The 25,547-nt window shown below is 38.0% G+C and overlaps 1 protein-coding gene across 1 annotated transcript in view; it reads right to left on the reverse strand.

Annotated features, from left to right (window-relative positions):
• Window positions 1-25,547, reverse strand: part of LOC124802750 (apoptosis-resistant E3 ubiquitin protein ligase 1) — a 654,148-nt gene that overhangs the window by 84,372 nt on the left and 544,229 nt on the right. Inside the window, exons 8-9 of the mRNA XM_047263734.1 lie at window positions 17,324-17,507; window positions 1,484-1,695 (exon numbers count right to left, since the gene is read on the reverse strand). Of these exons, the coding sequence (XP_047119690.1) occupies window positions 1,484-1,695; window positions 17,324-17,507 (396 nt within the window). The remainder of the gene's footprint in view (window positions 1-1,483; window positions 1,696-17,323; window positions 17,508-25,547) is intronic.

Raw genomic sequence — 25,547 nt, forward strand, 5'->3', positions numbered from 1 at the left:
ACTTGCATGTTAATTTCACTGCTTTCATATTCCAGCTGCTTTTCAGTTGTCTTCATAAGGCTGAATGGACTTCCTTATAGACCCTTCCACGATCAAAAAATTTGAAGTGGTTGCCGGGAATCAAAACTGGGACTGTAGTGATACCAGCCGAAATTGCTAGCCACTAGGCCACATGGTCAAATTACTTTTGCTGTAGTGATATTAGTAACTATTGTTGTGACATTAGAAGCCTTGAAAGGCTCTGTATCATGTCAAAGAAGTGTATGATGACTACCGGAGGAGACAGATGAGGAAACAGAAAATATAATAAAATCATCTGGCATAGATTCTAACAAAGAGTTTGCGTCATCATCGTGCAACTGAAATGGCAGGCAATGAATCAACAATCACTGCTCTGGAAAATAGCGACATCACCATAGAAGAATGTTTTTACTGATTCTTCCAGGGAAGCATCTTGAGCAACAAAACTGAGATATGCTGTACGTCCTGTTTCTGTTCTTGTTCTAAAAGGGCACTTCATTCAGCAGTGCATATAGGCATGTACATGTGACAGTGCTCCACTTGTAAGAGCACTGGAATGTACACTGTCACTACCTCCCCTCCTTGCTTCTCCAGCATAAATATGACAGTGCTGTCACTGTGCTGAGGTTAGCAGTTTGGTTTGCTGAGTAATACTCAAGCACAGGTTGTCATTAGCAGCACACAGGCACAGCACAGAAATTGGCTTGGTACCATTGTTTCTTAATGTGTGTGCTATTATTTTATTGTGGTTCCATAGGAAGGTGACCTTGTTCACTTCATCAAGAGTTGAATGCGTACCCATAATTTCAACAGGAATAATGGCTACACATTAAGTAGCTCCAGGCAGTGGGAACTGTAATACAGGTAAATAGGAAATGTGTAGTTTAGTAGCACTTTAGTAAACAGGGACAAGGAAGCTGAGAATTATGCCTACTACCTCCTCAACTTGACTACTACCCAATAGTGGATCCAGTTTTGCTCTTCACAAAGCAAACTTTTGCTTTAGAACCTGGGGAAAATAATAAAAAATGGAAAATAATAAGAAAAGTCCACAGTCCAAAGACCTAACAAAAATACTACTGGAAGAAAAGACACCTACAAAATACTGTAGGATGCACCACACAAAGTAAGAAGAGTTCACTCATGTTGAGTATATTAACAATCTTTGAAGGCTCGAACTTAAGCAGTTAAAGTTTGCATGATGGATGGCTGCGTAAAATGGAACTTAGAGAGTAGAAAAGAAATTAAACCATAAACTCATTACGGGAGGAGGTGGGGGGGGGGTCATATAGAAAGAAAGAATGGAATCAGTCCAGAAGCCTTCAAATTTTACTGTCTGAACTGTTAAAGAAATTGACACTCTAGGACGGGTCTCAGTCATTTCTGAAAGTGTAAAAATTAAGACAAAGTGTAGTTGCTGTTGCTGTTATTACTACAAATACTGCAAGAAGACATCACTTACCTTAGTGGATGGACACAGACGAAATGTGATGATCCTCTTTGGAATGAACTTAAGCAACAGTTCTTTAACTGTGAGTTGCTTTGGAGAAACATAGCAAAAAACTTTCTTTGGCTTCGATAGGCGTTCTCCATGTAAACTCACAAGACGAGCCTCGTAACAGATGTTGTGATTTTTTGATGCAACATTCTTGTTCACAAGAGCGGCATCACTTACTGTAAGAGATGCAACATTATCTCATCATTATTTTTTTATATTATCAAAATTAATTTTTTGTTGCTTCTGTTTTACATCATTTTGTTGGTATACAGAGCTGAACAGACCCACCTGACATTTATTGAAGTAATAAATTCTATAACAAACACAAAACACCATTATAATATTTTGTAGATGAAAATGCAGGGTACAACCCATCTGGGAATTTCCTTTAAGTAGGTATGGAGACCCCCAGAAAACTTAAGTATCTATGGCTACTCAAGGATAAAGACTTAAATGCTCCCCTACATAGTTGAGAGCTCAAGTTGCCATTATCATTCATTACTGACACTGTGGTGTCGTAAGCACAGCACGCACCACCAGGCACAACCACTGGTGTTGACAGGTCGACAACTCTCTCCAGAGACAGTACATAGCCCAGCAATTGCCGCACCAAGAAGTTGCAACAGTGGCACCACCAGAGAAGTGATATGCGCTGAGACACAGCAGAGCAGGCAGTTCCAAGTCAGCTCAACTACCAAGAAGACCACCTTGTACTCGTGGACTTCGTGCTGCATCGTCTGCTTCTTGCAGGTCCGCACCAGCCTGTCTTCACTGGACATTATAGTGGGACAAGAACTGTTTACTACCCAGCCTTAGCTTCTGGGGCAGTACCTGAACTTCAGGACCTGCTGCCTGAACCAATTTGTACAAAGTTGATATTCGACAATAAATGTGTGTGTTCTTGTCACTACTCATTAGTCAGTCACTACTCATTTGTCAGTATTTCAGTGTTGTCCTCTCATAATGTTTCCCTCAGTGCACTATAAATTGTTTATGGTGGTGACAAGTAAAATCTCCCTCTGTGGTAATACCGAAAGTATGATACAACAGACACCACGCTACAAGCAAAAAGAGACGTGGCATGTTGTAAAGCCACAGTCAACTGGGGTCCTGATTAGTATTCTGTGGTGTTCAGTGATGAGACTCACTTCAGTTTGTCGTAATAAGTTTGATGCCAACATGTCCATAGACAAACTGTTGAAAGATTGCAGGAAGCAACAATTCTTAAGACCCATACTCCTCCAAGCCCCAGAATCTTAGCGTAGTGTGCTACTGGATATGACAAAACGGGACTGATTGGGTAATTGTTGAAGAAAGGTTGAATGTTTGTCAGTATGTGGCACGAATGATAAACCAAGTTGTCATATACTTCATGACCTGGGTAGCAAATGGCATTTCCCAGAAGGATAATGCGAGAACCCATACTGCAGTTTGAGTAAAGTACAGCCGCTTACAAATGCATTTGTAAGCCAACTATTAAGGAGATAATTTGAGTGACAAAATTCAGTTGTTACACCATTTATGTCTGTCATTCAGGTCTTTACCATGACAGATTGGGATCTGACCTGTGTAGAGCCTTATAGAATTATCAGTGTGAGCTACAGCACCTGTTTTGTACACTTGATAAAGAAATTAGTCAAAACTGCAATTGATATCAATAAAATTTCTTGTCATCCATAAGTGGAAATAATGCACTATTTTATTCCAAAACAAACTAAGGGTGTAATGTTAAATGTTTGCCTAGATCATAATTGTGCTATAGCGATGGGATATGAATGTGGGTTTTGTTTGTTCTGTTGCTCAAGGTATCAAAGATGAGAAACTAGCACTAAGTCTAACTGTGAGGAATGTGGGTTGCCTTTAAACATTTTGACACTGTGTTAATTTCAGAATTTTGACTCAGTATGAATGAAATTAACAAGGCAACAAAATGTACTATGAGATGAAGCTGTATGGCACAAGCTATATAAAATGGCTAGTTCACTGTAAATCCTTTCTGAAGGCATAATGTCAACTTAAATGACAAAAATTGCACAGCTTATATGGGATATCTGCTGAATTATAAATGATCAGTGCAAATGCTGAAGCAAATTTAGAAATTATAAGATTTTGATTCCTTAGCTAGACAAGGTCTTCCAAATTCTGGAAACATTTACTAGAGATTACAAACCCAGGACAGTTTCAAAAGGTGTGTAATAAAAACCTTTCATTTCTGTGCAGTAGCTACCTATATTCCCTGTTCAGTGCTGAAAGTAATACTAAAATGTATAGTTTTGTATATCTCAGAATATCAGCAGCATTAGTAAATTAAGGACAGACACTTTATTTAGTACGTAAATAGTTTATTTTGGAGATTGTAAATTTAAATACTAATTATAGATAGAGACACAGAAAATGGCAACTGAAGGGGCAACCAGGAAATTGATCCCGTCCACCTTTTGTGCACAATTTCCCCATTCTGAATTTTGTTCTACCTCACAGTTGTCAGAAATTTGAAGCCTTCAGGAAAACAGTATATTTTCTGCAGCAACTACCACCAAAATTTTATAATACAACATCATTATAATTAAGTTTGTATCTCTCATCAAAATATGACAACAAGTTGTCTATGTGAGATAAGTATTTAAAATACTCTGTACCCCTTTTTTGTAACATGATGTGCTAAAATAACTTCGACCAAAATTAATAGCATTGTTCAACAACACATTTTACTACAGATGGGAGGGCATATCAGAAGGTTTAAGTCTGCAGTGCTGGTGCACAGTGAAATCCCTGTGCCACAGTACCACAACATGTCACTAGAGCAGCCAAAACAAATTAGTGCATCCAATTCCATTCATAAAGTGGATTATCTTGCAGTAATTAGTTTTCTCCGTTTGAAGGCAACAAGCCATGCTGAGTTGGTGTTTGGTAATAATGCAATATTATATGATACAGCACTTAGGTGGCACAGATGTTTCCAGTGTTGTCCGATAAGTCTGAATGCCAAGGATCAAAGTGGCAGTCCACCTCCCTGTGAATAACTAGGAATGGCATGAAAGGTTGAGGCCTTGGTGTATCACAATCAACACAATAGTAGTGAAAGTGTAAATCAGTTATGAAACAGTTTCCAGCCATGAAGCAGTTTTTAACATCTTCATCAAAGTATAATTCTATCTAGCAACTTGAAAAAAAAAATGCTGAGAAGTTTTGGTCTTGACATTAAATCAGTAAACAAAAAAACTGATTGTAATGGCATCAAAATGGAAAATGACACAGAGAAGGCCAAAATACAAAAAGTCTTTTTCCAAAACTGCTTCACCGAGGAAGATTGCAATGTAGTTCCTCCTCTAAATTGTCACATGAATGTCAAAATGACAGAATTTGAAATAGGATAGAAAGCAACAGAGGAAAGGCCACTGGGCTTGGTGGGATTACAGTATGGTTTTACATTAAGTATACAAAATAGCTTCTCCATCAGCAGAACTCTTCTAGCAACAGTGTATTGCAAGTCGCTAAGGAGCAAAGCATTCCTAATGATTAGAAAAAACTGCAGGTCATTCCTGTTTTCAAGAAGCATCACTGAACAGACAAACAAAACTGTATCTCGGTATCTCTGATGTTATTTTCTTGCAGAATCTTGGGACATGTTTTATGCTTGCTTGTTATGACATTTCTGGAGACCAAAAATCTCTTCTGTAGGTATCAACATGGGTTCCAGAAACAACAATTATGTGAAACACACTCTGCTCATCCATGACACCTAGAAAGCAGTCAATGCTGTGTTCATTGCCTTACAGGAAGCATTTGATACAATTCCACACTGCTACCTAATTAACAAAATAGGAGTTTACGGAATATCTGCCCACCCAATGAAGTAAAGAGTTTCTAGCAGATAGAACACAGCATGTTATTCTCAACAGAGGGTTGCTTCCTGCAATCTTTCAACAGTTTGTCTATGGACATGTTGGCATCAAACTTATTACGACAAACTGAAGTGAGTCTCATCACTGAACACCACAGAATACTAATCAGGGCCCCAGTTGACTGTGGCTTTACAACATGCCAAGTCTCTTTTTGCTTGTAGCGTGGTGTCTGTTGTATCATACTTTCGGTGTTACCACAGAGGGAGATTTTACTTGTCACCACCATAAACAATTTATAGTGCACTGAGGGAAACATTATGAGAGGACAACACTGAAATACTGCTAATGAGTAGTGACAAGAACACATACATTTATTGTCGAATATCAACTTTGTACAAATTGGTTCAGGCAGCAGGTCCTGAAGTTCAGGTACTGCCCCAGAAGCTAAGGCTGGGTAGTAAACAGTTCTTGTCTCACTATAATGTCCAGTGAAGACAGGCTGGTGTGGACCCCCCCCCCCCCCCCCCTCACACACACACACACACACACACACACACACACACACACACACACACACACACACACACACCAGGGAGTGTTACAGAACAACTACTTTTCACAATATACATATATTACTTGGTGGATGTTGTCAGTAGTTCCACGAGGCATTTTGCAAATTATGGTGTTGTAATTACAGAAGTCACAATGCTAGAAAATTGTAGCAAAATGCAGCAAGACATCCAGAGCACTGATGCTCGGTTCAGAGATTGGCAATTGTCACTCACCATAAACAAATGTAACAGACTGCACATAAATAAGCAGAAAGATTCATTATTATATGATTAAAAAATTGCAGATAACCACTGGAAGCAGTCACATCTATAAAATATCTAGGAGGATGCACATGAAGTGATTTAAAATGGAACAACCAAATAAAAATAATCACAGGTAATGAAACCACAGCAATCAGACAGATAGAAGTACTCAAAGAGTGTGCAGAAAATGTAGGGCTACAGATCTCCTTTCAGAAAACTGAGTTCTTCTGCACGAAATTAAACATACCAAATTTGCACACAAAGTATGGCAACATCAACAGGGTCACACACTTTGAGTACATATGTGAAGTGCTAAAACCAACAGGAAAGGAGCCTGAAGAGAGCCTGATACAAAAAACAGGGTATTTACAACAAGAAATGTCCGTCCATTGCACCAAAATTCGTCACTACAACACTGTAATCAAACCTGAGGTGCTACATGCCAGTGAGACACTGATGTTATGCACAAAGGCTGACTTTGAGAACATTCTCACACAGGAAAGAAAAATCATTAGGAAAATTATTGGACCAATTGGACCAAAACTCACAGACAAAGGATATAGGCTTCACTCCAGGACACCACAGAGAAGTTCTCCAACATCGCAGCGGACATTAGAAAGAGGTGACTAAAATTTATGGACACATCAACAGACTCCCACAGAACAGACTCACCAACAGAATCCTCAGGTGCACCCAGCAACTCATGACCACTACACCCTGGATGACACAAGTCAAAATTGATCTGGAAAGAACTCAGATAGATTCAACAGATGTCATGGACAAAGGCATCTCTAGACACAAGGTGTACAAATGGCAAGTGATGTCAGAGAAAACAGCACCTAAAGCCCAAAGGCCAAAATGGACTGAAGAAAGGAAGAGTGCCTTAAGTGAACAAATGAAGGAGTACTGGAAGAACAGGACGAACAAGTAGTCATGAATGTTTCGCATGGTCTGATAAAAGGCCTGTAATGTGAATAATAATAATCATCATCATCATCATAGGTAAGGCAAATGCCACACAGATGCTCTGGAGGAATCCTCGGGAAGTGCAGAGAGAGAGAGAGAGAGAGAGAGAGAGAGAGAGAGAATATGTGTGTGTGTGTGTGTGTGTGTGTGTGTGTGTGTGTGTGTGTGTGTGTGCGCAGTGTGAGGGGAGGTACAGTGTCATGTTTCTGTGACAAGATTCAGTTTCAGATTCATATTAAACTCATAAGGGGCATATTACTGAAATCTCCAGATGAAGTTATATTTTTGCTCAATAACACCACCACAGCTTCTTCTGCACAGAACGCTGTCACACGTTGCTTTTTGGGCTATCAAATTTCACCTCATCCCCTACATTCTTCTGACATGGAATCCAGTGACTTCTTCCCCTTCCTTTGATGTAGAAATTACTGTATGGCAGGCACTTCCAGCGTGATGAGATTTTTTATGTGGAACATTGCGTGAACAATGCAGACTTCTATAGTCATGTTCTCCATCAACTCATCCATCATTGGAAAAAATACATTGCATTGAATAAGTAGAGAAGGAATAACATCACCAAACCTCATGGTCCCAGCTCGATTTTTCAAGGTGATTATTAAAATTTTATGACTGCCCTCATGTTATTTCCTGGGATTGAGATGGAATTCTTTTCCTCCACTTTCAGATTCCTGTTCTAGCACTTGGGCTACTAGTAAACAATAATGTACGATTTTAAACATTTTGGTTACTAAAAGGTGTCACCTTTCATGGTTAGGCTGAGGCTGAGAGAGAAGTATATAAGAAAGATATCAGCAGCTTATAACATTCTTGGAGACACCATTGGATGATGATTTAGAAATAGTACAATATTTCTGTTGAATCAGCATTTAAAGTTGACAAGCAGCAGCTCTTAGAAATATTCCACAGTTAGTACAACATTTAAAATCATGCCTGTGTACTTAACAAATGAAAATATCATTAGGTAGATGTCCATGTTTAGACACTCAAAGGACAACTGTAAGTTTTTTTAGCATACTAATAATGAAGATCAGAGCCCCAGGCTGAGATCTCAGTCTCCTGAAAAGCCTTCAAATGTCATGAATGAAAGATTATTGAAAACTGATGACTTAAGTCAAAATGCAGAAACATGCAATATTTAAACTCAGAAGATCCTGAAATCAATGTGTTCAAATTCATTTAGCAACAGATTTATAGCTGACTCATACGGTATACAGACTAGTAATAAAGGAAAGCTGGCAACAGAAAACTCACAATTGTAACTGGCAGAGTTTCTCCATTCTTCACTAATTCATACAGCAACAGAAGTTTTAAGAGAATGAATAATTTATGTTTCTCACTACACACATTGCTTTTCATGCACAACATTTCAGATCATCTCTGATTCTATACTTTTGATAATGTCACAGTACCTATCCTCTATTATTATTATTATTAATGATTGTTCCCCTTTAGGAGAGCGGTGTACTTAAAATTTGGTTCGGCATTTTCTGATTTCGTCTGTTAGTGTGTTGGTCTTTATATAGAGCTCGTTTTGTGGTCTCATCATCCAAATACCGTTTTTGTTAATTGCACCGTAAATCTTCCTGAGAATGTTTCTATTTCCCTAATTTTTGAATGACTATAAATCACCATTGTTTCATCTGCGTAGATTGCTTCTGGAAGAATCACTGTTCTATAGTGCCATAATTTTGTGTCTGTCAAAATGCACTTCTTTTAATGCATCCATGCTAGCTTGTAGGCCTTCTGGAGCTTGGTAATTCTTTGTTAATTGGCAATTCAATTTAATCCCAAGGATTGTATAGTTTCTCCGAGGTATTTAAAATGGTAGACATGTGCAATTTTACCATGTTTTGTGATTAAAGGGGATTTATTTTCTGGCTGTCTTTCCATATATTTGGTTTTTTCATATCTGTAGTCCGGTTATTTGTGGAACTTCATGTACTTTTTCCACTGCATGAATTGCTTCTGTTCTGTTCTGTTATTGGTGATAACTGCAATATCGTCAGCGAAAGCAAGGCACTTGACTTTAATTCGGGTTCTCTTTTTTGATACCAATTTGGATGCCCTTTATATGAGATTCCCATTCCCTGATGACCTTTTCTAGAACAATATTGAAAAGCGTTGGGGATAGCCCATCCCCGTCAAAGGGTTCTGATATTTCACCCATGAATTTCACTTTGGATGTTGTTCCTGTAAGTGCCTGTTCTGTGATTGTTCGTGTCTTTCGGTCGATTCCAAATTCTTCCATGCTTTTAAACAGGGTTACAGGGTTTCACTGTCCACTGAATTGTATGCTTTCTTGAAGTCGATGAATGTAATTACTGTGTTTCTGCATTTCCTCATTTGTAATATTGTCTTTAAGCACCAGATCTGTTCCGCACATGATCGTCCTTTTCTGAATCAAGCCTGGTATCCACCAATTAGTGCATCTACTTGGGATTTTATCCTGTTTAAAAGTGCTTGGGAAAGGATTTTGTAAGAGACTGGGAGCAGGGAAATTCCTCTGTAATTGTTGATGTCTGTCTTGTCACCCTTTTTGTGTATCGGGTGAATGAGAGCACATTTCCAGTCCTCTGGTATTTGCTCTGTCATCCATATGTCTGATATTATATGATGTAGTTTCTGCATAAGTGTAGGATCATTTGGTTTCCAGAATTCAGCAATGATCCCATCATCTCCTGGTGCTTTTTTATTTTTCAACTGTGTGACTATTTCCATAATTTTCCCGAGATCTGGGGCATGCGAGTCTGGGTGTGTGAATACTGGAGAAGAGAAGACAAGTTTTTCTTGGGGTGATTCACAGTTGAGGAGGGAACTGAAATATTGGGCTAAGATACTGCATTTATTTTTCGTATTAGTTTCCAAAGAACCATCAGGCTTCTTAAAGTACGAGCTAGGCGCTTGGTATCCCGGTAAGTTTTCTCTGAAAGCCTTACAGAAAATTCTTTTATAATTTTTGATGAAATATTATTATTATTATTATTATTATTTCTTTCCTTTCTCAGACGTTATGTCTGGTTAAAAATGGAAAGTGACGCGGACCTTGATCAAGCGTGACTTCCTTTTAACTGTACGGTATATGTTACATTGCATTTAGGAACTTTTGGGTAATTGAACATGTATCAATAATTACAGATTTCTGTAGTTGTACATATGCATTTGGATGTAGCTGTATTGCGTTGATGTACTGGTGGATATTGTGTGGTATGACTCCTGTAGTCGATAGTATAATTGGTATAATGTCAACTTTATCCTGATGACACATGTCCTTGACTTCCTCAGCCAGTTGGATGTATTTTTCAATTTTTTCTTCTGTTTTCTTCTGCATATTTGTTGTATTGGGTATGGATATTTCGATTAGTTGTGTTAATTTCTTCTTTTTATTGGTGAGTATGATGTCAGGTTTGTTATGTGGTGTTGTTTTATCTGTTATAATGGTTCTGTTCCAGTATAATTTGTATTCATCATTCTCCAGTACATTTTGTGGTACATACTTGTATGTGGGAACGTGTTGTTTTGTTAGTTTATGTTGTATGGCAAGCTGTTGATGTATTATTTTTGCTACATTGTCATGTCTTTTGGGGTATTCTGTATTTGCTAGTATTGTACATCCGCTTGTGATGTGGTCTACTGTTTCTATTTGTTGTTTGCAAAGTCTGCATTTATCTGTTGTGGCATTGGGATCTTTAATAATATGCTTGCTGTAATATCTCGTGTTTGTTGTTTGATCTTGTATTGCAATCATGAATCCTTCCATTTCACTGTATATATTGCCTTTTCTTAGCCATGTGTTGGACGCGTCTTGATCGATGTGTGGCTGTGTTAGATGATACGGGTGCTTGCCATGTAGTGTTTTCTTTTTCCAATTTACTTTCTTCGTATCTGTTGATGTTATGTGATCTAAAGGGTTGTAGAAGTGGTTATGAAATTGCAATGGTGTAGCCGATGTATTTATATGAGTGATTGCTTTGTGTATTTTGCTAGTTTCTGCTCGTTCTATAAAGAATTTTCTTAAATTGTCTACCTGTCCATAATGTAGGTTTTTTATGTCGATAAATTCCTTTCGTCCTTCCTTTCTGCTTAATGTGAATCTTTCTGTTGCTGAATGTATGTGATGTATTCTATATTTGTGGCATTGTGATTGTGTAAGTGTATTGAGTGCTTCTAGTTCTGTGTTACTTCATTTCACTACTCCAAATGAGTAGGTCAATATTGGTATAGCATAAGTATTTATAGCTTTTGTCTTGTTTCTTGCTGTCAATTCTGTTTTCAGTATTTTTGTTAGTCTTTGTCTATATTTTTCTTTTAGTTCTTCTTTAATATTTGTATTATCTATTCCTATTTTTTGTCTGTATCCTAGATATTTATAGGCATCTGTTTTTTCCATCGCTTCTATGCAGTCGCTGTGGTTATCCAATATGTAATCTTCTTGTTTAGTGTGTTTTCCCTTGACTATGCTATTTTTCTCACATTTGTCTGTTCCAAAAGCCATATTTATATCATTTCTGAATACTTCTGTTATCTTTAGTAATTGGTTGAGTTGTTGATTTGTTGCTGCCAGTAGTTTTAGATCATCCATGTATAGCAAATGTGTGATTTTGTGTTGGTATGTTCCAGTAATATTGTATCCATAATTTGTATTATTTAGCATGTTGGATAGTGGGTTCAGAGCAAGGCAGAACCAGAAAGGACTTAATGAGTCTCCTTGGTATATTCCACGCTTAATCTGTATTGGCTGTGATGTGATATTATTTGAATTTGTTTGGGTATTAAGTGTGGTTTTCCAATTTTTCATTACTATGTTTAGGAACTGTATCAATTTAGGATCTACTTTGTATATTTCCAATATTTGTAGTAACCATGAGTGGAGTACACTATCAAAAGCTTTTTGGTAATCAATGTATGCGTAGTGTAGCAAGACCTTTGTTTAGTTTTAGCTTGATATGTCACCTCTGCATCTATTATCAGTTGCTCTTTACATCCTCGTGCTCCTTTGCAACAGCCTTTTTGTTCTTCATTTATAATTTTGTTCTGTGTTGTATGTGTCATTAATTTCTGTGTAATGACTGACATTAATATTTTGTATATTGTTGGTAGGCACGTTATGGGGCGATATTTTGCTGGGTTTGCTGTGTCTGCTTGATCTTTAGGTTTCAGATAAGTTATTCCATGTGTAAGTGTATCAGGGAATGTGTATGGGTCTGCAACGTAACTGTTAAATAATTTAGTTAGATGTGAATGTGTTGAGGTGAACTACTTTAGCCAGAAATTTGCTATTTTATCTTTTCCAGGGGCTTTCCAACTGTACGTAGAATTAATTGCTCGGGTGACTTCATGTTGCAAAATTATCACTTCAGGCATTTGTAGTATCATCTTGTATTTGTCTGTTTCTGCTTGTATCCACCGTGCACGTCTGTTATGTTGTACCGGGTTTGACCATATGTTGCTCCAGAAGTGTTCCATGTCTATTATGTTTGGAGGATTGTCTATTTTAATGTGTGTGTTATCTATTGTCTGGTAAAATCTCTTTTGGTTTGTGTTGAATGTTTGGTTTTGTTTCTTCAATTTTCACTTTTTTTGTATCTTCTAAGTCGTTTTGCTAATGCTTGTAATTTCTGCTTCTTTTCATCTAATTGCTCTATCGCTTCTTGTTGTGAGATTTTACCTAATCTTTTTCATTTTGTCTGATATTTCACTTCTTATAAATTATGTTAGCTGTCCGATGTCTTTTCTCAGTTTTTCTATTCTGATCTGTAGCCTGTGTTGCCATGCTGGTTTTGTGGGTTTATTCTGTGTGTATATTTAGTGTAGTGGGTGCTCCTATATAAACCAGTAGTTTTAACTCTTCCATAGCTGTATTTTTACTTATTTTGTTGTGTATGATTGTGTTGATAGTTGTTATTGTTGTTTCAACTTGTGGGTTATTTGGTGGCCTATGCAACAATGGTCTAACGTCTGTATTTGTGTCTTTGCATTCTATATATGTCAGCTGAAATTTTTCTTCTAGATCTAACATGTGTGTCATTTCGTGTTCTATTTGTGCTTGTTCTGGTGGCTGTCTTAAGATTTCGTTTTCCTCTGATTGTTTAATTGATGCATGTTGTTCTTTGTTTGTTTGCTCTGGGATGTTTGAGTCCATTACTGTATTTTCTTCTTCTTCTTCTTCTGATTGCACATTATTTTGTTCCAGTATTTGTTGTACTTGTTGTTTGATGTTTTCTAATTCTGACTGGGGTATCCTGTTATTTTTGATTATTAGACGGATCTGATCAGCTGGTCATTGTTCTGTTAAAAATTTTAATTCTGGGTATCTGGTAATAAATGTTGTATATACTTGTGATCTGTATCCAGTTGTGTTGGTTCCTAAGTTTGTTGCTTGGCAATAACAGAACATGAGGTGCCGGTTAACTTCATCTGACCATCTCATTCTCTGTCTTTGTTTTCCTTCTAGGGTGGTTGCAGGAAGCATATCCTGCAAAACACCTCTATTTGGATTTAAATCATTTTCTGTGGGGCTAGCAGTGTTGTTGCCATTGTGGACGGGCATAGGGTTCAAGTGTCGTCCCCGACCATGACAGCTCTTGTCCGAGGCTTCATTAGTTCTGTCCTGAACCAATTAATCATACTAAAAGGGGGGTTAGCCCTATTAGTGGTTTGTTCTTTTCGTCGCCTTTTGCGACTGGCAGAACATACCGGAGGCCTATTCTTTTCCCAGGCCTCCACAGGTTGTTGTTATTATTATTATTATTATTATTATTATTATTATTATTATATATTTTTAATAGAAGTTAATTAAGTGGAACCATTTGATATGCTCTGTACATTGTTCATGACTATATTCAAGATGACTTGTGCTCTACAATTCCTGTGCTCTACAATTCCTACAAGTATGTGTTTCCACAGGAAATTTTTAAGTAAAGCAGTCCAGAAAACTCACTTTACTTCCCTACAAAAGGAGAAAGTAACAAATGTTAAGCAATCCTCCATGCAAAATTTGTTTAATTATTGTGGTTGCATAGAAATTTAAATTAAAAGTTGTGTGGAGTAATTTTAGATTACTGTTGACACTGCTCTTCAAACAAACTCCAGGTGCAGACCAGCAAATGACAGCCATCAGTCCAAATATTATGTATACAGTGTTTAATTTAGTTGTTTCCTTCCTGTAACTATCTACTAGTCTGTGTTGAGTAGTGTTTACATTTTTTCTAAAATTCTTTGCATGTTGTACAAGTGTTAGTGTCACTTGATCCAAGTACCTAACCAGATTTAGCCATAGTAGTCGTCTCAGTTCTTTAAACTATATAACCAGATAGTTTCAGAACCTTTTAATTGTTTCATAGTTTTAATTCAATTTAATTAATAGCAAAATATGCCTAGGGGCTGTAATTGTTGTGTATGCAAGTGAGGGAAGAGGCCACAGTGCACAAAAAAGTTATAAACTTCATTTGCCACTGTTGACAAGCTTCAGACTGAGGTCAAGTGCTGCAGCAACAAAGGTGCGTCTGGGATGTCAGCTGTGGAACCTCTCATCCCACCAGCATCCCCTACGAACCCTGATGCTACAGAACCTCCCGATGTGCCACATCTGCCCAGTCTGGCCTCAACTGAGAGCGAATGGTACTCAGTGTTGGGGACATAGGTCTCTAGGAGGAGTGCGTATTTAGGCACTGGCTGTACAGCTGTGCCAATTCTCTATAATTACAGATCTAAGGTGTTGCCCATTGCTGAAATTATGACTGAACAAGTGGGAGGTACCTTACTTGTTGCAACTGAGGCTGACTGTCCTCCTCCAGATGCCGTTACTGTGGTGGCAGGGTATTTGTGGCATGAAGTCCTTCTGTATATCAGACAGATGGTTAGATGTGGTTAAAAAATAAAAAATAAAATGTGGGTACTGAAAAATTCATCTTCAAATTGCTCACTGTTGAAGAAATTTACCTTATCTGGGTTATCTTCTACATTGATGTTGGATCTGTTTATGTTTATAAAGAATTCATTAAATAATTCATAAATCTGAGCAGGGTTTACAATAGTTTTATCCTCTATCTTGAGTTCAGAAATATCATGGCCTCTAGCTTTGTTCACTGACTGTAATGCCTTTGATTTGTTTTCACTATCCAAAATAAATCTATTATTTGCCAGTTCTTTTGCTGCCTTTACAACTTTTTTAAAAATATTTTTGCAATTTTTTACATAGATAACAAAATCAGGACTTTTGTTATGATTTAGTTCCCTGTGTAGTGGTCTTTTTCTTGGACTAGAGATTTTTATTGTTACAGTAATCCCCTTTACTTTATTTCCTACATTTTTATAATGTACAGTAAGAGTAAAAGTTTCATTAAAAACTTGTAGAAAGTTTTCCACAATAGTAGCATAATTTTCAGTACACCTTATTTAATTTATCAAGCAATAAGTTCATATTTTCTTTGCTGAGCAGGCATTTGGTGTATATTTTTTTCGAGCAATGTTCTATTGTTTTTGGGAACGTCATATATATAACACAAAGATCAGAAAGGCCTAAATCTAAACAAAACTTATTTGCCTCATTATAAGTATAATTGGTTAAAATATTATATCTAAAAACAAAGATGATGTGACTTACCAAACGAAAGTGCTGGCAGGTCGATAGACACACAAACAAACACATACATACACACAGAATTCAACGAAAGGATGTGGATTTTAAGGGAGAGGGTAAGGAGTCATTCCAATCCCGGGAGCAGAAAGACTTACCTTATGGGGAAAAAAGGACAGGTATACACTCGCGCGCACACACACACACACACACACACACACACACACACACACACACACACACACACACATATCCATCCGCACATACACAGACACAAGCAGAAATCTGTAAAGGCAAAGAGTTTGGCCCATCTTGTGTGTTGCTGGTACACACCCTGTACCTATGTCCATTCAGCCTAACTGATAACTGAGTGATAATCTTGCTGATGTAAAAGGCTGAACAGTGTTTACATAACAGCTGGCACATGACGTGTCATTTCACAGATGGCTCTCCCTTTGATAGTACAGGTTTTGCCAGTTACAGGGCTGGAATAGGTGATAATAGGAGGGTGCACAGAGCAAGTCTCACAGTGGGGATGGTCACAGGGGTAGGAGCCATGGGGTAGGGAGATGGGTGCAGAAGGAGCATAGGGTCTGATAAGGATACTGCAGAGATTGGGACGGTGACAAAAAGCTATTCTAGATGCGGTGAGCAAAATGTTAAGATAGAATGGATCTCATTTCAGGGCATGGATTTAGAAAGTCATGGCCTTGTCATGAGCTCATTTCCTGTGTCATCACATGCACCATCTAGATTCTTCCCCCAGACACCAGTCTCTCAAAACTCCACAGGTGGGAACTTGCGCTACAGTACGTCCTTGGCTCTTGCCATCCACCTGGATTTAACTTACGTTAATTCCTTCTGTCTCAGCACTTCTCCAAAGTAACTACTCCTTTTTTTCACTCCATTATAGTTTTCTACATCTTTCATTTTCTGACCCGTCTATTTTTTGCCATCTCCCCTCCCACATCTGTTACAAACAATTTACTCAGCTTTTCACTCTTATTAAATCATGCATGACGTTTTAGCAGTAATCTCTGTCTTGCATATTACCCTGTCTTTCTCCTTTCAGCTCTTAGGCTTCCAAATCTCATCCAGTGCCATTCCCACAGTCAGTCTTTTCTTCCCATGGTGTCCAGTAAGTCTCCCCTGACTCAGGGTTCTGGGTGACTTTTCTGAGCTGTAACCCTTTTCCTAAGCCTGTTGAGTCCTTTTCCTTCACTCCTCTTCCTTCCCCTTCAACTCTTCTGCTGGAAGAAGGAACTACTGGCTTGCATAAGTTAAACCTTTGTGTGTGTGTGTGTGTGTGTGTGTGTGTGTGTGTGTGTGTGTGTGTGTGTTTTCTCCTGCCGCTGTTTGGTGAATAGATTTCTTTATTTATCCAATTACATTATGTTGTCAAAAATTAATTATTTTTGTTATTATATTGCGTCCTCTGATATACATTATGCGTAATGCCTATGAAGCCAAGATTTGGGTTCAAACAGAAGGGAAAGGTGGTGGCTGTGGGGGTTGAAAGAAGGGTAAAGTGGAGGAGCAATAATGGCAATTACTGAAGCTGATAATAAAATTATATACTAACCACTTAAAACAATAATGTCGAAGTCCCCATTACGTAGTTCAGTGCCACGGTAGGAAACGGATGCATGAAAGCAACCCTCAGACGGAAAACGAACTTGCAGAGTGACACGATGGCTCAGCCAGTCATAGTCAAACTCTGCTGTGTAAGGAGGTGAAGGACATGAACCAGACACAGATGATCCAACCTGCATGACAGAAATTAAAAAATATTTGATTTTAATACAATAGTGTCTAACATTATTAAAAAGTGTATTAATGCTCACTGCATGAATCATTTATCATAAGTCTCAATAGCTTAACACAATTTGAACATAAAATAAAAAAGGCAGCATTTTTTTAACTACTGCTTCTACTCTCACTATCGTTACATCAGCAGTCTTCCCCTTCAATTTCCTTCGTGTCATCATACACTGTAGTAGAATTTGCTGGCTGCCACACTACAGAGCACTCATGGACTCATTTAAGAATGATTTTAATTGAGTTGTAATCTTGCTTTTTCTCCACCCTGCTTTCTGACATTTCTTCTGTTTTTTACTGAGAGTCATTTCAACTTCTAATTCACTCTGATTATGAATTATGTAGTGTCCATTCCTGCTGGAAACCTCTAGACATATGCCATTCCTAATTTGTATTTTCCGTGGTTTGAATAGCCAGCACTCATCCCCAACCTCAGTTTAATATAGATTAAGACAAAAAAAAAGACATACCACAAATTAATTATCTGAATGGGATGGTAATCAGTAGATGTGATATACACATACAGACAAACAAATGATTACAATTTCAGAAAAAAGGATGATTTATTCAAGAGAAAGAGCTTCACAAATTGAGCAAATCAATAATGTGTTGGTCTACCTCTGGCCCTTATATGAGGAGTTACTCAGGCTGGGACTGATTGATAGATTTGGATGTTCTCATGACAGATTTCATGCCAAATTCTGTCCAGTTGGTGCATTAGATCATCAAAATCCTGTGCTGGCTGGAAGGCCCTGCCCATAATGCTCCAAACATTCTCAATTGGATTGCTGGTCAAGGTAGGGTTTGGCAAGTTCACAGATAAGCAGTAGAAACTCTTGCTGAGTTAGTGTGGGCATTTTTTTTTTTTTTTTTTCTGAAATGTAAGCCTAGGATGTCTTGCCACAAATGGTTACAAAACGGGGTGTAGGATGTCATCAGTGTAGCACTGTACAGTAAAGGTGCCATGGATGACAAGCAAAGTGGTCCTGCTATGAAATGAAATGGTACCTCAGACCACCACTCCTGGCTGTCAGGTCATATGGTAGGCGACAGTCAGGTTTATTGAGGAATCTCAAGACATGTCTTTGCTCATCATCGGGGCTCAGCTCCAAGCTGGACTTATCACTAGAAACAATTCTACTCCACTGAATGAGATTCCAGGTCGAATGTGCCCAACACCACTTCAAATGGGCTTGCTGGTGTACAAAGGCCAATGGTAGTCAATGCAAATGGCATAGTGAGCTCAGGCTCCTTTCTCTGAGCTGCCTATCAATGATCCTTCTGGTCAATGAAGCCTCTCTTATGATTGCTCAGTCTTCATATTCTGTGGTCTCTCTAGGTCAATCACTTCCTTCTTGATGCTGTGTTTGGCCATGGTTCACAAACACATGCCAACATCATTTATAATGGCATCACTCCCATTCAAATGTCGGGATGTGGTGATTACCTCAACTGACTTCTTTGAGCCCAATTACTCATCCTCTCTCAAATGCTGACATCTGCATATATGGATCATGCACCTGTCTGTGAGGCATGGCTACAGTCCAATGGTGTAAATGAAATTCGCAAATAATTAATGCCCTAGTATCGACACGTCCCCTGTTTAGTATATTTACTGTCCCTGCTAGCTGTGCAGTGAAATGGTGCTGCAGCATCACACATTCATCCACTGGCCGACAATGTCTACAATTTTGCTTTTTCTATTGATACCCATAGGAATATCAATTTGTGAGCAATTTGTATAGCTCCTTTATAGTACATCGTGCTTTTTTAGGTGTATTAGCTGTTTGATATTAGTGTTTTTCTTCTCCCTCCCCCCTTTTCTCTCTCTCTATCACACACACACACACACACACACACACACACACACACACACACACACACACACACACACACACACACACACACACACACAACACACAAATACTATCAATACTTTACAGAAATTTTGGAGAGTGACCTGGATGATACCTATGCAGCCTGATGTCTGAAGCATTGCCCCATTTAATATTTTACAAAATAAACATGATGCTAAAAAATAGACATATATCCAAGTTGAGCTATCAGCAAAGCTATCACAAAATGCCTTCTTATTTATAAACAGAAAATAAATATTGAAAGGGAGGGTTCTGATCTCATAATGACCAAGAGAATCAACACAAAAAATTGGGAAAGTAAATGAAAAGTTGAATGGAAGCTATGCAGGCACCAGAAAATAGTAGGATAAAGGGATAATGTAATGAAAAAGTAAAAAAGACTCGGCAAAGTTAAGATGGTGAAGAGCGTACAACAGATTAGATTATTGTAAAAAGAAGGCAGTTGGAGGGTAGTACCTGATTATATATTTAAGGGACAAATCATCTTTGTGGAACTCACAAATACCCACATCAGGAAGACAAATTTAAAAGGTCAGAAATATTAATATGAGGGTGATACATTTAGATTAACTGTATGAGACAGAAATATATTACACTCTAGAATAGGTTTTAAAACTTCCTTCTCTTCTATTATCTCTCAATCTGACTACTACCCTCGTTATCAATGTACATATTTTTGACAGTGACACTTCTCTATGTTATTTTTCCGCTAAAGGTTCCCAAATATAGTTGGAGTCATCACTCTGAAATAAAGTGGCTTACATGTTTGACATGTACACTACAGTACTTGACTCTAGCTCAATCACACTGTTAATCACACTATGACACAAGCTTATAATTATATTTTGTATCCAAGTTGTTGTTCCTGATTCCTCAGTGTAAGATTGTGTTTCACATTTGTTTGAGCAAACATTTTGGGTAAAATATGTCAAATCATCTTATTACAGTCTTGATGTTTGTGCAAGGTACTCCTGATTCAACCAATGAAAAAGATGATCTCCTGAATATGACAGCTTTACAGTGTAGGGATGGATCCAAACGATCAGAGTCTTCATTTCTCTTTGATTATGATATTAGAATATTTTGGAGTCTTCATTTCTCTTTGATTATGATATTAGAATTTTGGCCAGTGCGACCAAGAGGATTTAATCAATGAATAAATTCTTTGCATTAATTCTAGAGTATCACAGAATCAAGATAGCTTCCAGCACCATATATTTCACTAAAATGTGATCTTTGTTATTGTTACCATTATTATAATTTTTTACTAATCTACATAAAATGGTTTATCCACGTTAAGACATGCATATCCATACACAAGAGTACTGCAAACTGCTACACATATGATCTAGAAGTGATGCTTTGAATCTACTGGAAGCACAACTAGGACATTCAGCAAAAAATTGTAGTCCACTAACATTTGCAAACAGTACCTGACGTAGACCTACAGGGTGCAACAAACAGACGAAACTTTGAAGGGCCATGCAGGATGTCCTCAGGAATACATGCCGTAATATCTGGTGGAGAAGATGGCAGCTATGAGGCAGGTATTTGCTTCTGTAATTTCGATGCTCTATGTATTGTGTGACTGTTTCAGACAAAGTATCCTGCTCTCAGTTAATTTCTCATGGTACCCCCTAAAAATCTCTCAAAGTTAGTTATTATGTAGAGTGTAACAAAATAACACCAACAACCTCAAAATTATATGGGATGTCTGCCTATGTAGCAGCTCTTCCCATCACCATTTCTGGAGGTTGCAGCAGTCACACACATTCAGTGAATAATAACACAGGTTTAAGAATACAATACTTTTATTTACTTTAAAAGAAAAGAAATGTAAATGAAAGTAAAAGAAGAAGAAACTTAAAAGAGTATTCACTGAGGCAGGGAATTTAAAAAGTTTCAAGGAGTAAATGTTGCTGTTCATGATATTTTTACATGAAGGAAAATGAAACTACAGAATGTATTCAAAATGCCTGTATCCAACACTGCAGCAAGCCTAACATCAACTCACTCAAAGATACTGAGCATAGGGCAAATATCTTCACATGCAGCACATATTCTTGAAACTACGTCCTTAGCAGACTCCACTGAGATTTCATACATCACATCCTTCGGACAATCGTACAGGTAAAACTGAAGCGGTTGACATCAGCCAACTGCAGCAGCCAAGTTACAGGGACACCTCAAGCACTCAGAAATTTCCAAAGATCTACTGTTTTTGATTTGGGCTTTAGCAGCTGTATTGAAATGAGTAGGGGCCTATCACATTGGAACCAAATATATCAATGGACTGCAAGTAGCACCTCTTACAATTATTCCAGGGGCACTAATCAAATGAACACTGCTTATAAATTGAGGAGGAAGCATCTAACAGTAAATCAGTCAATCATGTACCATTCCAGTCTATAAATTCATTGTAAATGTTAATTGATGACCTCATTCATGTGCTTTATCTTCTATTAAAATATGACAGCTGTGAGAACTGAACATGCCCTCATGGTTAAAGGACACCTCACCAGTAAACAAAACACCTACAGTATAATACAAACAATGGAAAATCCACAATGGAATGTAACAATATGATGAACGGGATAGCTGCTACTCACACATAGTGGAGATGCTGAGTCACAGAAAAGTACAACTAAAAGACTGTTAGAAAGTTAGCCTAACTTTCTGACAGTCTTTTACTTAGTTGTACCTTTCTGTGACTCGGCATATCTGCTATATGGTAAGCAGCAACTATCCTTTTCATTATATTGTTACAGCATAATACAGCCGCATAATACTGCACTGCAAAGACCACACCAGCACACCACTTGTGAAACAAAATCAAGAATTCTAAGCACCTGTCCCTCCTGGAAATGAAGTGGAAACCATCCTCCTATGCACTGCTCATCAGATTGTCACATAGTTGGTTTGCACTTTGTGTGCTACTATGCAACTTCTTATGGATGAGTGTGTGTGTGTGTGTGTTATCTTCAGCTTATCCTATGCATATCTGCATTTCACATATTACCTCCCTCACTTTGATGCCCTTTGAAACCTCATGTTTCACCTAGATGCTGACGAGCAGTGGCAGACAGTGTGGTGTGGCTGATGCCTATTTGGAAATATTTGCCCATATATATGCAACTCTGCAAGTCCAGTTTTTCTTGCAATACAATGTGTTTGCATCACGTGTTTTTGTCTTACTCTCATGTTTCAACTGCACGTAATGTAGTTTTCCACTTCTTCACCATTGAAACTCAAATTTCCTGCCAAAGGAGGGGCCTAACTGTTTGCTGTGTCCCTTGTAGTTTGGACACACTGTAGTACAGTTGGATCCCGAATTTCTTCCTCAATACACCTCTACAATCACTCAAAGTTGGTTGGTGTCTTTGACATACCCTGTATTTACAAGCATTTTTTCATTTAAACATGTAACACTACTGTTCCTTTATGAATGTGACACAGACATCAGTTTAGAAAAGAACCTTTAACCAAACGTAACTATGTAAAACACCACATATCAATGCAAAGGTGAAACTTATGCACAAAATATTAATTAATTTTTACTTTCAGACAGAAAATCAACATTAAGATAACATGTTAGGGAAAGTTTAGAAAGACTCATTAAGAACATAACACAGTTTAAAAGGAAAAGGGGAACACTTTATGCTACAACTGAAAGAAATGAATGCGAAATGCAACATACAAGATTTAAAAATTTCTTAGACTAGAACAAATTTACCATAGAATGGCACAACAAAACAGCCAGAGGTAAGGAAAGTAGATACAACAGGTTAACAGGCATGAATATCAAGAGCTCAGGTGGAAACCCAGTTCTAAGCAAAGACAGGAAAGCAGAAAGGTGGAAGGAGTATATAGAGGGTCTATACAGGGGCGATGTTCTTGAGGACAATATTATGGAAATGGAAGAGGAGGTAGATGAAGATGAAATGGGAGATATGATAATGCATGAAGAGTTTGACAGAGCACTGAAAGACCTAAGTTGAAAAAAGGCCCCGGGAGTAGACAACATTCCATTAGAACTACTGACAGCCTTGGGAGAGCCAGGCCTAACAAAACTCTACCATATGGTGAGTAAGATGTATGAGACAGGCGAAATTCCCTCAGACTTCAAGAAGAATGTAGTAATTCCAATCCCAAAGAAAGCAGGTGTTGACAGATGTGAAAATTACCGAACTATCAGTTTAATAAGTCACAGCTGCAAAATACTAACGCGAATTCTTTACAGATGAATGGAAAAACTGGTAGAAGCTGGCCTCAGGGAAGATCAGTTAGGATTCCGTAGAAATGTTGGAACACGTGAGGCAATACTGACCCTACGACTTATCTTAGAAGCTAGATTAAAGAAAGGCAAACCTATATTTCTAGCATTTGTAGACTTAGAGAAAGCTTTTGACAATGTTGACTGGAATACTCTCTTTCAAATTCTGGAGGGGGCAGGGGTAAAATACAGGGAGCGAAAGGCTATTTACAATTTGTACAAAAACCAGATGGCAATTATAAGAGTCGAGGGACATGAAAGGGAAGCAGTGGTTGGGAAGGGAGTGAGACAGGGTTGTAGCCTCTCCCCGATGCTATTCAATCTGTATATTGAGCAAGCTGTAAAGGAAACAAAAGAAAAGTTCGGAGTAGGTATTAAAAACCATGGAGAAGAAATAAAAACTTTGAGGTTTGCCGATGACATTGTAATTCTGTCAGAGACAGCAAAGGATATGGAAGAACAGTTGAACGGAATGGACAGTATCTTGAAAGGAGGGTATAAGATGAACATCAACAAAAGCAAAACGAGGATAATGGAATGTAGTCGAATTAAGTCGGGTGATGCCGAGGGAATTAGATTAGGAAATGAGACACTTAATGTAGTAAGAGAGTTTTGCTATTTGGGGAGCAAAATAACTGATGATGGTCAAAGTAGAGAGGATATAAAAAGTAGACTGGCAATGGCAAGGAAAGTGTTTCTGAAGAAGAGAAATTTGTTAACATCGAGTATTGATTTAAGTGTCAGGAAGTTGTTTCTGAAAGTATTTGTATGGAGTGTAGCCATGTATGGAAGTGAAACATGGACGATAAATAGTTTGGACAAGAAGAGAATAGAAGCTTTCGAAATGTGGTGCTACAGAAGAATGCTCAAGATCAGATGGGGAGATCACATAACTAACGAGGAGGTATTGAATAGAATTGGGGAGAAGAGGAGTTTGTGGCACAACTTGACCAGAAGAAGGTATCGGTTGGTAGGACATGTTCTGAGGCATCAAGGGATCACCAATTTGGTACTGGAGGGCAGTGTGGAGGGTAAAAATCGTAGAGGGAGACCAAGAGATGAATACACTAAGCAGATTCAGAAGGATATAGGCTGCAGTAGGTACTGGGAGATGAAGAAACTTGCACAGGATAGAGTAGCATGGAGAGCTGCATCAAACCAGTCTCAGGACTGAAGACCACAACAACAACAACAGGCAGGCACACATATGACACTCATGGACACAGGGGAAAGAGGACATAATAGAGTGGAAATGGATGAAATGAAAGCAGAGAAAATACACAACAAAAATGAGATTAAATAAATCAAGAAGTTAAGACAAGGGATTGTAACAGGAAATGAAGTACACACAGAGATAACAGAATTTTTTAAAGTTGGAAAACGGAAGAAAGATTAAAGTTGAATGTTCAGCTCACAACCAGGTAATCAGAGACCATGCACAAGGACAGGCCGAAGATGGGGAAGGAAACTGGTCAAGTCCTTTACATAAGAACCTTCTTGATATTCATCTTAATCAGTTTAGGAAAAAACAGAGAACATAAATTGATGAGGGTTTGAATTACACTGCTCCCAAATGTGAGACAATACTTAGCAACCCCATTTGGAAGGATTAAAGGTGAAAGAACAACTATTGGCAAATCAGTACATGCAAGGCAATTGGCAAAAACTAAGCACTTGCCAAAGAACAAAATTCTAAATATAGATACTGGTAAAAAGGAAGAAGATAACATGCATGCTGAATTGAGCATTAGGTCCCTGTGCTTGTGTTAATAGAGCATCTGCCTGTGTCCACTGAATCTCTCTGGTTATAGTACAGTCACTATGCTGATTTGAAACAT

Source organism: Schistocerca piceifrons, chromosome 6 (genome assembly GCF_021461385.2).
Source record: "Schistocerca piceifrons isolate TAMUIC-IGC-003096 chromosome 6, iqSchPice1.1, whole genome shotgun sequence".
In the NCBI taxonomy this organism is placed as follows: domain Eukaryota; kingdom Metazoa; phylum Arthropoda; class Insecta; order Orthoptera; family Acrididae; genus Schistocerca; species Schistocerca piceifrons.